The sequence below is a fragment of the Chrysoperla carnea genome, chromosome 1 (assembly GCF_905475395.1).
Source record: "Chrysoperla carnea chromosome 1, inChrCarn1.1, whole genome shotgun sequence".
In the NCBI taxonomy this organism is placed as follows: domain Eukaryota; kingdom Metazoa; phylum Arthropoda; class Insecta; order Neuroptera; family Chrysopidae; genus Chrysoperla; species Chrysoperla carnea.
Window position 1 is genome coordinate 103,207,258 of NC_058337.1, and position 12,625 is coordinate 103,219,882.

Here is a 12,625-nt window from a genome sequence, read left to right on the forward strand (position 1 = left end):
TATGCCAATTAGTATGCTGTGTAAATTATGTACTTTTTGTCATACCAACCGATTTTGATTGACCTTTTAAGTTTGAGATTGTACAACCTTTCAATTTTCTGAAAATTTCATTCTAAAATCTTTGAAATTGATGAAGTTACAATATTGAATGTGCGTGCAGTCCTTTTTAAATAAGTAATTTAGGTTTTAATTTTAATTTGTCGTTCAACCTTATTTCCATTTGTAAAACGACCATTAAAAACTGAAGATTGTTTATTTCAAAAACATTTTGGTTACTCTAAGACAAACCGCATTATTTTTGATTAAGAAAAGAATCTACTTAAAATCAATTTTTTCAAAAGATAATATATCCACAAATTACCCATTTTTTAAAATTACTGAAGAAAATTTGGTTCAAATTATTTTTAGAATAATTAAAGATAAACTTTTATGATTTATTCTTTTTTTATAATTTGTGACTAGTAAATTAGTCAGATTTCTATACATGAATACCACACTCTGTAACTACTATATCAATACAAGTAAAACCAGAACCAGCTGGAGAATTGGCTATTGAGATAATAAGAATAAAATATAAGAGAGGTACCGCAAATGGGTCCCTAGCACCTAGGCCAAGGGGTCCTCTGTATCCTTGAGAACAACCTGTGACCCGAAGGCGTGATGTCTTCGGTCAACATTCTGAATTTGACGCGTTGAAGATTTCTACAGGTGCAAATAACATCTATGAAGGATTTGTAGTCCTTCATACCAGACTCTACAAGTGCGATCATCAGAGATCTAAGTGTTATGAGTGGTAATTCAGTCGACAGTGTAGCCCTGGCTAATAAGATAGCGAGGACTACTGTAGTTAAGGCTATACTGATTTTCGACTATAATTTCATTGTTCGAAAAATGCTGCACAAAAAATCGAATAAAAATTTGGGGCTTAAATTTTCTTTTAAACTATCAATCGGTTGAAGTGGTCCCATTTCCAAGTGAAAATTTTTAAAATTTGAAATAAAAAGATCGTTTTGTTACTAGCTCTTGAAAATATTTTTTCAATATCACTTCACTTTAATAGTATTCAAATTTGCTCAAAAAAATAAACTTATTAAATCGACTTATTGTTTTTGTTTAACTCATTTCTTCAACACTTCTAGCAATGTTGACGGTGACAACCTTGCTTCATTTTAAAATAATTCATTCCTTACAAGATATTGTAAATTTAAGAACATTGGAGTTTAAATTGAAGAGAAAATGAAAAGTTATTAAAGAACTCAAATCCCAGTGTATGAGAATGATTTCGTGAAGCCATATATTGATATACTAGCTCCAGAGTGCTAATCAGTTATAGAAATTTGCATAAAATTTAGTTTTGTTACACCTTTAGGTTAAAATAATTGTAAATTAAAAAAAAAAAAAAAAAAATTCTATGATTTTTAGTCTCTCTGAAGTAGATTTTTTCTTAAATCTAATTTAAAAAAAAAAAAAGTTGTTAAACAAAACACCAGGTCCGTCTAACATTGTCATTTAAAAAAATTTTTTTAAATAAATAAATAAATAAAAATAAAATAAAATAAAGAATTTGTTCGTTTTTCGTCATGTATGTTTGTCATTATTAATTTTAATAAAATAAAAAAATATTTTCATAAAAATGGATTCTTTGAGAATGTTGGTGCCCCAGCTGTACTAGCAGCACTAGCAGTTGTATTATAATTCGACATCATCATTGTTGAATTTAATTGTTGCTGTTTAAATGGATTGATTGTATTAAATAATGATAGATCATTATTATTTTGTTGTAATTGACTAGCGTTGATTTGTGTTGATCTAAATGGATTTATATATTGTTCGGATGGTGATGCTGATTTATTATTTGTTAAAAACATCCCTTGCGCTGATGGTGGAGTTAACATTGTTGTTTGTGTTGTATTAAATGGATTCCAGATATTACCATTACCATTACCTGAAAAAAAAAGAGTCTGAGTAATTATAAAAACTTAACAAAAATTAAGTGATTACTTCCATAAGAATTTACTTCCTTATGAGAAAAATTTTTATTCTCGTATCACAAATTTTTAAACTCTTTTTCTCTGCACTCTTTTTGAAGTTATACTTCTTTAGACGCTTTATGAAAAAATGATGAGTGAATTTTTATGTTGCGACACGAAAACTACATGTTGAAGTTAGTAACAACACCATGCAGTTAGTCGATAAAGGAAGAAGGATGTCACTCACAATAAACAAAGACAGATAGATGACAGATTAAGTGTCATCTAAAGAAGTATAACTTCTTACGTGCGTACATATGTACACACATCCTTTTTTTAAATTCAAATTAGTTATTAATTCCAAAAAAAATTTACATACCATTATTAAAATGATTGAATCCATTATTACCAGTCGTAGCTGGTGAACCTCCATATGAACTAATGGACGATGACATAGCTGGTGATCCAATACCAATACTATTATTAACATTTCCAATCCAATCAGCTATGTGTTGTTGTTGCTGTTGTTGGGTTTTTAAGGCTATATCTAAATCTTTCAATGCTGCATATCGATCTTCCGATGGTGTTGCATTTGTTTGTAGTTGTTTACTATTTGCTAATTGATGAGTTAATTTTGATTGTATTTGGGGTCGTATTGTTGCTGAATTATTGTTAATATTAGAGCCATTACCTACAAATTGAAATAATTGTTTAAAAAATGTTATTTAAAATATTAGTTCAGAATTAATTGGAGCAAAATTGAAACAGAAATTTTAATGGTAAATTTGTAATTAAAATGATCCATATCTGACTCCTCCTAAAGCAATTTTCTCAATTATATGAAGGAAAAGCTTAATTACCAGAAGAAATGCCACAAAGAGAAGAGCCGTCCATGTAATTATTTTCAACTATCAAAGCAAGTTTTTCAAACGCAAAAAATCATGTAGTTGAAATTTAATATATCTAGTCAATTATTTCGAGGGCGGATTTAAAATATCGATTAACTACGCAAAACCGGTATTATAAACCGCCCACTAAATAAATCACATTGATTTTTAATCAACCATCTATAAAAAATCAGCCAAACGTCGATTTAATAAGTAAAAATTATGTAATTTTAAGATTAAATCGTCAAATTTAACAGAAAAAAATATTAATTCTAAAGTGAACTTGAAGTCAATAAAGATACACAGAATCTTTAAGCGGGCTTTCTTGATATATAAAAACTCATAGACATTGTACACAAAAATTATGCTCTAAAATCTAATTCTCACAAAAGTATTTGTAAGAAATCGTTTGAATCTACTTCTTAACCGATTAAAAAATTCCTTCGCCTATAGAATTTTACATTGTCTGCAAATAAAATGGTCTGTATTCTGTTTTCTAAAAAATTAAAATCAAGGAAAGAGGGCACAAGTGTAGGCAAAGTTAGTGAAACTATCTTCTAGTCAAAACATTCATTGCTCATGAAAAAGAAAGAGATTTAAACTAGAGATCCTGCATTCCGTTCCCAAGATTTAAGATTCGTTAGTTTCGTAAATAACGGGTTGGAGACATGGGTTCAGCTTTTGGAAAGGAGCAGGTAAACCAGAATTTTTGGTCTGGATTAAAAATTGCCAATTAATTCTAAAACAAGTAATATTCCAAGAAATGGGGTAGTTGCTTTTTTCAGCCCCCGCGATATACCCATGGTTGGGGAAATTTTCTTTTAGCTATACCCCCTCCTCAAAACAGAATTCGTTTATTTAAATTATTCGTCCGTGGTTGAGTCACATAATTCTGGATATGTACTCTAATCTCTGTCTTGAAATTGATCAAATTTGAAGTATAAACTGGTGCCTCCAAATAAATGGATAGAAATTAAACGGCGCAAGCGCATATTTAATAATATACTTCGTATGAAATCGTAACTAATTTCTTTTCGTACATTGGTTTCATTTAGTTCCTAGCCACTTTTTCTGGGGCACTGGGAATGCTTCAATAGTAAACACTTAAATTTATTTGACGCCATATAGATCCTTTATCCAGTTATATAGAAATCAGTGATATGTACCAAATTTCAATTTAAGGTAGTTCCTCCGCGACAGTCCAGTCAAAAAGTTTTGGACTAATACTATCATTCAGCGCATTAACTGTGCTATGACTGTACCATATATTTTTTTCACAAGACTGTACTTCCTCCACTACTATATCCCCTATACGTATACACACACACTATGAAATATAACTCTGTATGGAAATGTGGCAACGTCGCATTATTCTTATTATTATTTATCCTATACCTATACATGTACATATTTCCTTTTGTACCGACATTTGCTTGTGACAACGTTGCCACATCGTTTCCATACCACTAGTCTTTATATCCCCTCCACAAAAAATCATCGCTAAAACGAGTTATTTATTTAAGTTTTTTATCGAAACTATATGGTAAATAATTTTTATTTTTTTTTAATATTTTCTAAATATAGTATTCTACATTATATTAGATTTTCATAGAGATGGTGAACGTCATTCATTGATAAATAAATAAAAATTTGTCATTTTCCCACGCTTCTCCCATGCTACGGGCACGTACACGTACAAATTGCGTCACTTTTAATTGCTAATATCTCATGTATGACATGGTAAATCATCTTCTAATTTTAACAGCATGTGTATTATGAATTAAATATTTTATATTCTGAGTTTTGAGAAATTCTTGGAATATCACTTTCGTGGAAGTACTACCTTAATGCCTCTTTTAGATTGAGAGAAAATAGGAATGACACAGAGGTTAGACACGAAAGTAATACTGTGGAGGTTCCGTTTTTTTGCATCAGATGTACGGAACTTTAAAATACTAACAATTTCTTTTTATCAATAGCAAGTTTAAACAAAAATTACTGAGAGCGCTCTTTTATTGACGTGAACATAAGCTTATTAAAAATAATAAACAAGAAAAATTTTCAAGTTTTTTGCCCTTGGTTCTATTATTATAATACTTATTTACTACTTACTTGCTGAATTATTTATAAATATTGGATTATTATCAAAATTAGCAAATGACGCTTGTTGTTGCGGCTGCTGCTGTTGAACAAAACCATTTTTATTTGTCGATTTATTTAATGGTTCAGCAATAAATATATCAGCTTTACTAAAATCAGCTACAAAATCATCCGTACTACTTTTATTATTCTTTAATTGTTCATTATTATTGTTACTAAATTTATTATTATTATTATTATTTGTTGTGGTAGATTGTTTTTTATTATTTGTTTGTAAATTTGTAACTAATTTTGGATCAACATAATAACGTTTACGTTCATATTTTTGTATCATAAAATCTTTAATATCTTGTTCATCGTTTGATTCCGTTAAAACGTTTCCTTCAAATAGCTGTAACCATACTTGTTTACAATAATCATTGCCGCGTTCATGTAAATATTCCATTTCTTCTGTTGTAAATGTTGCCATTGACATTGATTTTACACGATGTGGTGGTGTTAAACCGCGTCTAAAATTTAAAATCATTTTATAATTATGTTTAGAAATGCGCAATTTTAATTGTTATATGATATTAATAGATGTAGGGCAAGACATAATATTTAGAAATTTTCGACATTCTTTGTCTAGAAAATTGTGGCATAGGGAGATTTATCTTCCAGCGAGGTCAAAAAATTCAGTCTAGTCGCAAAATAGTCAAAATCGAGCCCCGTTTAGAAAAAAAATGGCGAATGGTTTAAAGTTTTCTTTTCTGAGAGGTTATTTTGTGCGCTTATCACAATCTTTTGGATCATTTTGCTCCTAAAGGTGAGGAAAAAAAGATATGGCCATTTTTACGAATACATTTTTTCGAATAGGAAGTTTTCTCTAAAATTAATATATATAAAGCGAAAAAGAGCGGATTTTATGTTGTTTCACTTCGATATTTTGTTTTTTTATTATCGCCACTTCCCTCGCCAAAATCAACCAATTCCGAAAAATCGTAAGATTGAATTTTTAGGCCGAAAAATGCAATTATTAAAAAAAACAAAATACTCCTTGAAGATTTAGGTCAATATAACCTAAAAATACTATCCATTCTAATTTTGGTCAATACTCCGACTTTTGAGTCAATTTAGAAAAATTCGGGCCTCGAAAAATTGGTAAATTTTTTAGGTTAGAAATCTTTAAGGTTGGCCAAATTTTGCACTTTGTTAGAGTAGGCCACAGCCCAACCTTTACCGTAGGTAGGTTGGTTTACTTTAACTCATATAGAATCGGAGATATTGATCAATACAATAGGTTTGGGCCGACCCGGGGACCAATTTTGGGCCAAAGGAAAAAAATAAAATAGTGAGTATTATAATTTTTAATTGAAAACGTTTTCAAAATGATTATTGCTCTGGGCACTAGCTCCACCTGCCCATAGTATAGATTTAGCGCTGGAGGAAACAGTTTCTAGATACAACCATGACAACAGTCTCTCAAATTTGCAACCATCTAGAAATGACTGTCAAATAGTACGCCTGGCCCGAGATTTAAAAATACGCTTCTTTTAATTTTAATTATATATCAAAGTGTATGATTTTATTAATGACCTTTGTACTTGAACTATGCATATATTTTAATATGTATACAGTGTGATCATAAATTGTTTTATTAAAAATTGGAAAATTATTTTAAGTCAAAATTGCTTTATATACTTTTGTCCAAAACCCACAGATTAAGGAAGTATGTGCACCAGACCTAACTCTTCATGGCTATTATCTTTGGGGACACATGAAAAATGTAGTATATTAAAATAAACCACAAAACACGATAACTCAAAACAAAAAAAAGAAATCGATTTTTATAGCGTGCTCAGGACGTGAAACGTGAGGTTGAGTTCGTAAATGAGCAATACAGGTCAAGGTCTAGGGGCCGTAAGACTCATCTTGTAAAGCGTTAGAGATAGAACAATAGTTTAAATGTAAAAAATGTTCTTTATAAAAAAATAAACAACTTTTGTTGAAACATTTTTTCGTAAACAGTCTAGCTTATATGTTGCGTTGTCTAACGTATGTATGTGTTATACACACACAGTCACGATTCGGTTTAAAATTTTATAAAAACCAAAACAAAACAAATAAAAATGGTCGAAAGTCCGCCATAATTGTGTTTTTTAAACTATTCTAATTTATTAAAAATATTACAAGTACTGACATTCAACAATTTCTATACAGGGTATTTCAACAATTAACTCAGTTAATTGTTTGTTTTCGCTTGTTTATAATAACTATTAGACGTAAAATCAATTATTAACAAATTTTCTCATTTTTCCAACTCAACTCCTCTATCTCTTTATAAACACACTGTATATTTGTATTTTTAATAGTACAGTAAAAAAAAGAATTTTTTCGGAATAATTGATTCAGATAACTTTAAAAGCTTTTAATTTTTAAAAGTTATAAAATCGACTTATCTTATTAAACTTGTTTTTTAAAAAATTAGAAAAAAACCCAAAGTTATCAATTTATGTAGAAAAGAAAAAAAAACAATTCCTAAAATTTCAAATATACAAAAAAAAAAAAAAAAAAAAAAAATACAAAAACAATACGCAAAAATTATTTATCTGTTTCTTTGAACGTAATTTCTTCAAACATAATGAACTTGAGTAAAAAAATTGATCTGCGACGAATATTCCAAAGTAAATAATTCAATCTAATTATTTTTAGCCTTGGAGACTCAAAATTTTCGACTAATCATTTATTCTGACTAATTAATAGATCTAATTACATAATTGTTGAAAGGAATGGGACTCAGTGCTGGTCTTCGGGTCGTAATCGAAAGACAGAAATTACATGTGTTATTTTACAGTTACAAAAAATAAATAAAATTCCACGACGTTATCAAATTGGCTATTTGATTTGAAAATTCAAATCAACGTTTACGTTTTTTTATTTAACAGTTTACAAGATGCAATTGCCCTATGTTGCTAATTTACGAACTCAAACTCACTTTTTACGCTTAATATCCCTTTTCGTTTTTAAGTTATTGTATCATCAATATTTAAGCGATAAAAACTTGGAACTAAAATTAGTATACCTTGATATATATTTCATATATATAGGGTATAAAAATTCGGCATGGACACTACAAGACATCTTTTTTCGCTTACAAATGTCAAATTACTTAAAATTGATTCAGGGGTGGTCAAAATGTATATTCAATTGAACTCTGAAAATTGAATATTTTCTAGACCGATATGTACGAGTGCCAAAGGGAACTAAGTGTTACAACGGTCCTTAATACAAAAATTTAACGTTCTGTGGCTAATTATTTCCGAGTTATGCGGGATATGTACGACCATACATGTACGTAACGTCAAAACTGGTCAAAATGAATTCAGTGATGTGCCTGAAATTCCGAATATAAACTTCTCCGACTGATATTAGAATATATCTACAACTTTTCCGTTAATAATCCAATCGATAGGATGAATAATAACTGTTACATTTTCGATCTTTCCCAGAAGCAAACATAATTTTTAAATACTGAATTGGGATGCTAAAAATTAACTTAATTTTTTTTAAAATTTCATAATTGTCGAAAGTGGCTCAACTGAGTGAAAAGTTTTTTTGAATACTTTTTTTCTAGCATCATGTAGAAAGTATACACGAAATTTAAACGCAATCGGAAGAAGCAATCTTATTTAATATCCCAGCAGATTATTTTACTGTACTATACGGAAGTGTAATATATTCAAATTGTGTGTGATATATTTATTTATTTTGATTTAATTTTAAAAGTACATTCTTGTACTTGTAACGGAAGTAAAGTCCTGTGTATGTACAAGTCTGATATGTGTTTATTAATTGATAATATTGTATACGATTTATCACTTCTTTGTTCGTATACAATTAATTGAATTATAAAATAAATTAATATGTATAGAAATTATCGTATCTTAAAGTAAATTTTTACTTTGAACAATATCCAAAACTATATACAATAATTGTTTATTATTATATGAATATCATTATTTTAAATATATTTAGCAATCATTTTAAAAAAAAATATCAAACACTTTCTAAATGAATAATTAAATGAATAATGATGATAGTTAGTCATGTAATACTTACAAAAGTCCTGAACATCTCATACAAACAAATGAACCAATCGTCATGTTAACATAAGTAGGTCCACGTTGATGACAATCAAAACAATATCGATTACTGCCTTCTTGGGCAAATTCACGTAATTCTTCATAATTTAATTCATCTATTGATTTTGGTTCATTTGATCTAGTACGTATCCATTTTTTATTTGTATTATTTGTACTATTATTATTAGTATTACGTGAACTCATTTTTATTATATTTATTATTAAATATATATATTTATAAAACTATTTAAATCACTTCATTTATTTATTGTTTTGATTTAACACAATAATAAATATTTATTGTATATGAAAAATAAAGTGTTATTCACTTTACTATTCAGTACTTGAACAATAATGTTAAACACTCATATAAACTGCATTAGTCAATATAGTGGTTGGTACTTTCTTTATTCGCACTAGTTACTAGAATCATAGATGACTTCATACCGTTTTACTTGTAACTATACTCTTACTATTAATTTTAAACAAGTGAAAACAAACAATTGACTGAGTTAATTGTTGAAATACCATGTAAAGACAGTTTTGATGACGCAATCGTTTGTTTTTTGACGTCACGTAAATAAAAAAAGATTTCCACTCTTAAATAGCCACACACACATAACTGATATTCCCATATTAACACATACTATAAAATTTGCATCTAATTAGCACCCTCGTGTGTAAACAGTGATGTTTACAACAAAATGTTTCAAACAAAAGTTGCTTATTTTTTTATAAGGAACATTTTTCACATTTAAACATTTGTTCTATCTCTAACGATTTACAAGATGGGTCCTACAGACCCAAGGCCCAATTGACCTATGTTGCTCATTTACGAACTGTATCTCACTTTTTATGTCATTAGCTATAAAAATTTCAGCTTGATATCTCTTTTCGTTTTTGAGTAACCGTGATGACAGACGGACAGGCGACAGACAGACAGACATACGAAAATGGACTAATTAGGTGATTTTATGAACACCTAAACCAAAATTTTTTTCGTAGCATCAATATTTTTAAGCGTTACAAACTTGGGACTAAACTTAATATACTATGTATATTTCATATACATGGTACAACAACATGATAACATCGACGTATAATAAACCGGACTTCCTTTATCGGATAAAGAGAAAAAGTACAGATTATAGATACCTAAAGATGATAATAAATAACCGAAAAAACTGAGTCTGAGTGTTTGACTAAAGAAAAAACTCCGCACCAGTAGATTTTTATGGGAGCTGGAGAAAAGTATATGTTTAAGTGTTTTCAACAAAATCATATTCATTTGAACTTGTGCATTTTCGATTTATGTCCATAAGGTGGAACAGAGTACCCTACTTCCGGACACCAATTTTTAAGTATTTAATATATAAAATAACTATTGGATTTTATATTTTGGACGATTCTAAACATTTTTTGATCCCTGACATTTTTTACCAAACTCAACGCCTTCGATGATAAGTATTAAAAAAATAAATAAATAAAACAAGTGAAAATAAACAATTGACTGAGTTAGCTGTTGAAATACTCTTTATAGACAGTGTCGAATCGAAGAAGACCTTGTATTGTTTTATAAATAAGTTTAAAACAAGTGATATTAACAAAATTAAAAAACGCCCGACAAATTTTTCGGGTACGGAACCCTAAATTTGCGCTTGAAATATATCTAACACTCTCCATTAAATTACTTTTTTCCTTTAGAGCCTTCTCCAAACTGAACCGATTTACAAGATCATCCCTTATTTTTTAGATGTTCTGGGTACGGAACCCTAAACTCGCACTTGAACATATTTTTTCTTATCGTTTTCGATGATATGAGCATTATACGATTTCTAACGACATCACCATAGGTATATAAAGGGCGTGATATGCGATACATCGACAAAAGAGAACATTGCCTAAGTGGTCCCTTTCTCCTTGTCTTGAGCATGTACTAACCAGAGACATAGAAGGAATAGTTATTATGCATAGATAGCCTGTTTCATGTATATCATATGCTAGCATCCCATAATGCTTGCTTAAGATGTGTGCTCATGAACCCAATGTTTTTTGTTTGAAGTAATTTTCTCGATAAAACTTATTTTTCCAGTTTCGAACCTATGTTAAGTAAATAAAACACTTTTTACACATAAACATTTGTAGTTTCGAAGAAGAAGCTAACAAAGCGGGGCACCAAATTAACGCTAGTAAGACAAAAGAAAAGTGTATCACCTTGCAAAAACCACTATGGCTGTCAGGAAGACCTATTGAGGCATTTAACACATTCGCACATACTTTGGAAGTGTCATAACAGAATAGGCTGGTGCCGAAGAAGAAGCAAACGGCGCCTTTGCCCAATTATCTGGCGTAACAACAACATCCAGAAGAAAACAGAGCTTCAGCTATTCCAATCCAATATGAAGTTGGTACTACTATACAGCTGTGAAATCTGGAAGATGCTTGGGTAGATAAGAAACCAACTACAGATATTTGTTAACCGATACTTTCACCGCATAGTAAATCTCTGATGGCCTGAAACTATGTCAAACGATCGCTTATGGGAAAGAACCAAACAATGACCCATTGAGACAAAGATGAAAGAAAGTGGAGATGGATCAGCCATACACTTAGAAAATCAGACGAGAATAAAGAAAAAGCCGCGATAGACTGGAATCCTCTAGGGGTGTGGTAAATAGGAACTCCCAGAAAAGCAGGAGGAGGACAGTTAAAAAAGAACTCGAAGAAGTAGGAAAATCATGGAACGAAATGAAACACCTATAATTCCTATGCGGCCTATGCTCCAAGAAGAACAACATGAACTCTCATAATACATTAAAAGGAGTAATCAATAATCGATAATGAATAAATATTAGCTATAAATATATTTACATTAAACTACATTTTTTATATATTACATGACAATTACATTTTAATACGGCAACCAGGGGGTTTTTCGTGGCCGATTAACTTCTACGAGAACGAGTAAGCGTTTTCCATGTATTTTTTCCCACGGAAAAAATGTGAGGAATGAACAGGAAACATATTAACTGAACCAGTTGATAACTAGATTTATCAGAAATGTGCGTAATTTGACTTCTTATTAAAATAGGGAGGTCTACGACCTCTCATTTTAATGCAAATGATCTAATTGTTTATAAGCACTTTAACCATAGATAAATAAAAAAATATTACTATTGTTTCTCTCAGTTATTATATTCTTAAAAGCAAACATTTTAAAGCATGAATTGTATGTTGCGCTCTCGAGGAAATCAATCGGTCACGAAAATCCTCCTGGCTTCCGTATTATTTACAACAAATGTTAATTAAAACAGAATGTGTTGAGCTAGGCTACTATACATATTTGATAAGATAATGTGATGGTAATCATTTAAGGATGATCTGATCTTACTTGTAATATATTGTTTACTTTATATTATATCGCAAGTCCACATCAAAAAAACCTAATGATTACAGCACTCTTGATACTTTGTATATGTGATAGCATGTTATGTAACTTATTTCATACGAAAATTATTGTTTTTAATGAGCCATGCAGTCTCAGTAA

General features: G+C 29.8%; 1 protein-coding gene across 1 annotated transcript; it reads right to left on the reverse strand.

Annotated features, from left to right (window-relative positions):
- Nucleotides 1–414: 414 nt before the first annotated feature.
- LOC123301523 (arf-GAP domain and FG repeat-containing protein 1) lies at nt 415–9,276 on the reverse strand (the record flags this gene model as incomplete). Its single annotated transcript, XM_044884293.1, has 4 exons — nt 415–1,945; nt 2,350–2,661; nt 4,970–5,466; nt 9,056–9,276. Coding segments are annotated over 4 exons (1,350 nt in total), but the record flags the coding sequence as incomplete, so codon positions are not given.
- Between the last annotated feature and the right edge of the window lie 3,349 nt (nt 9,277–12,625).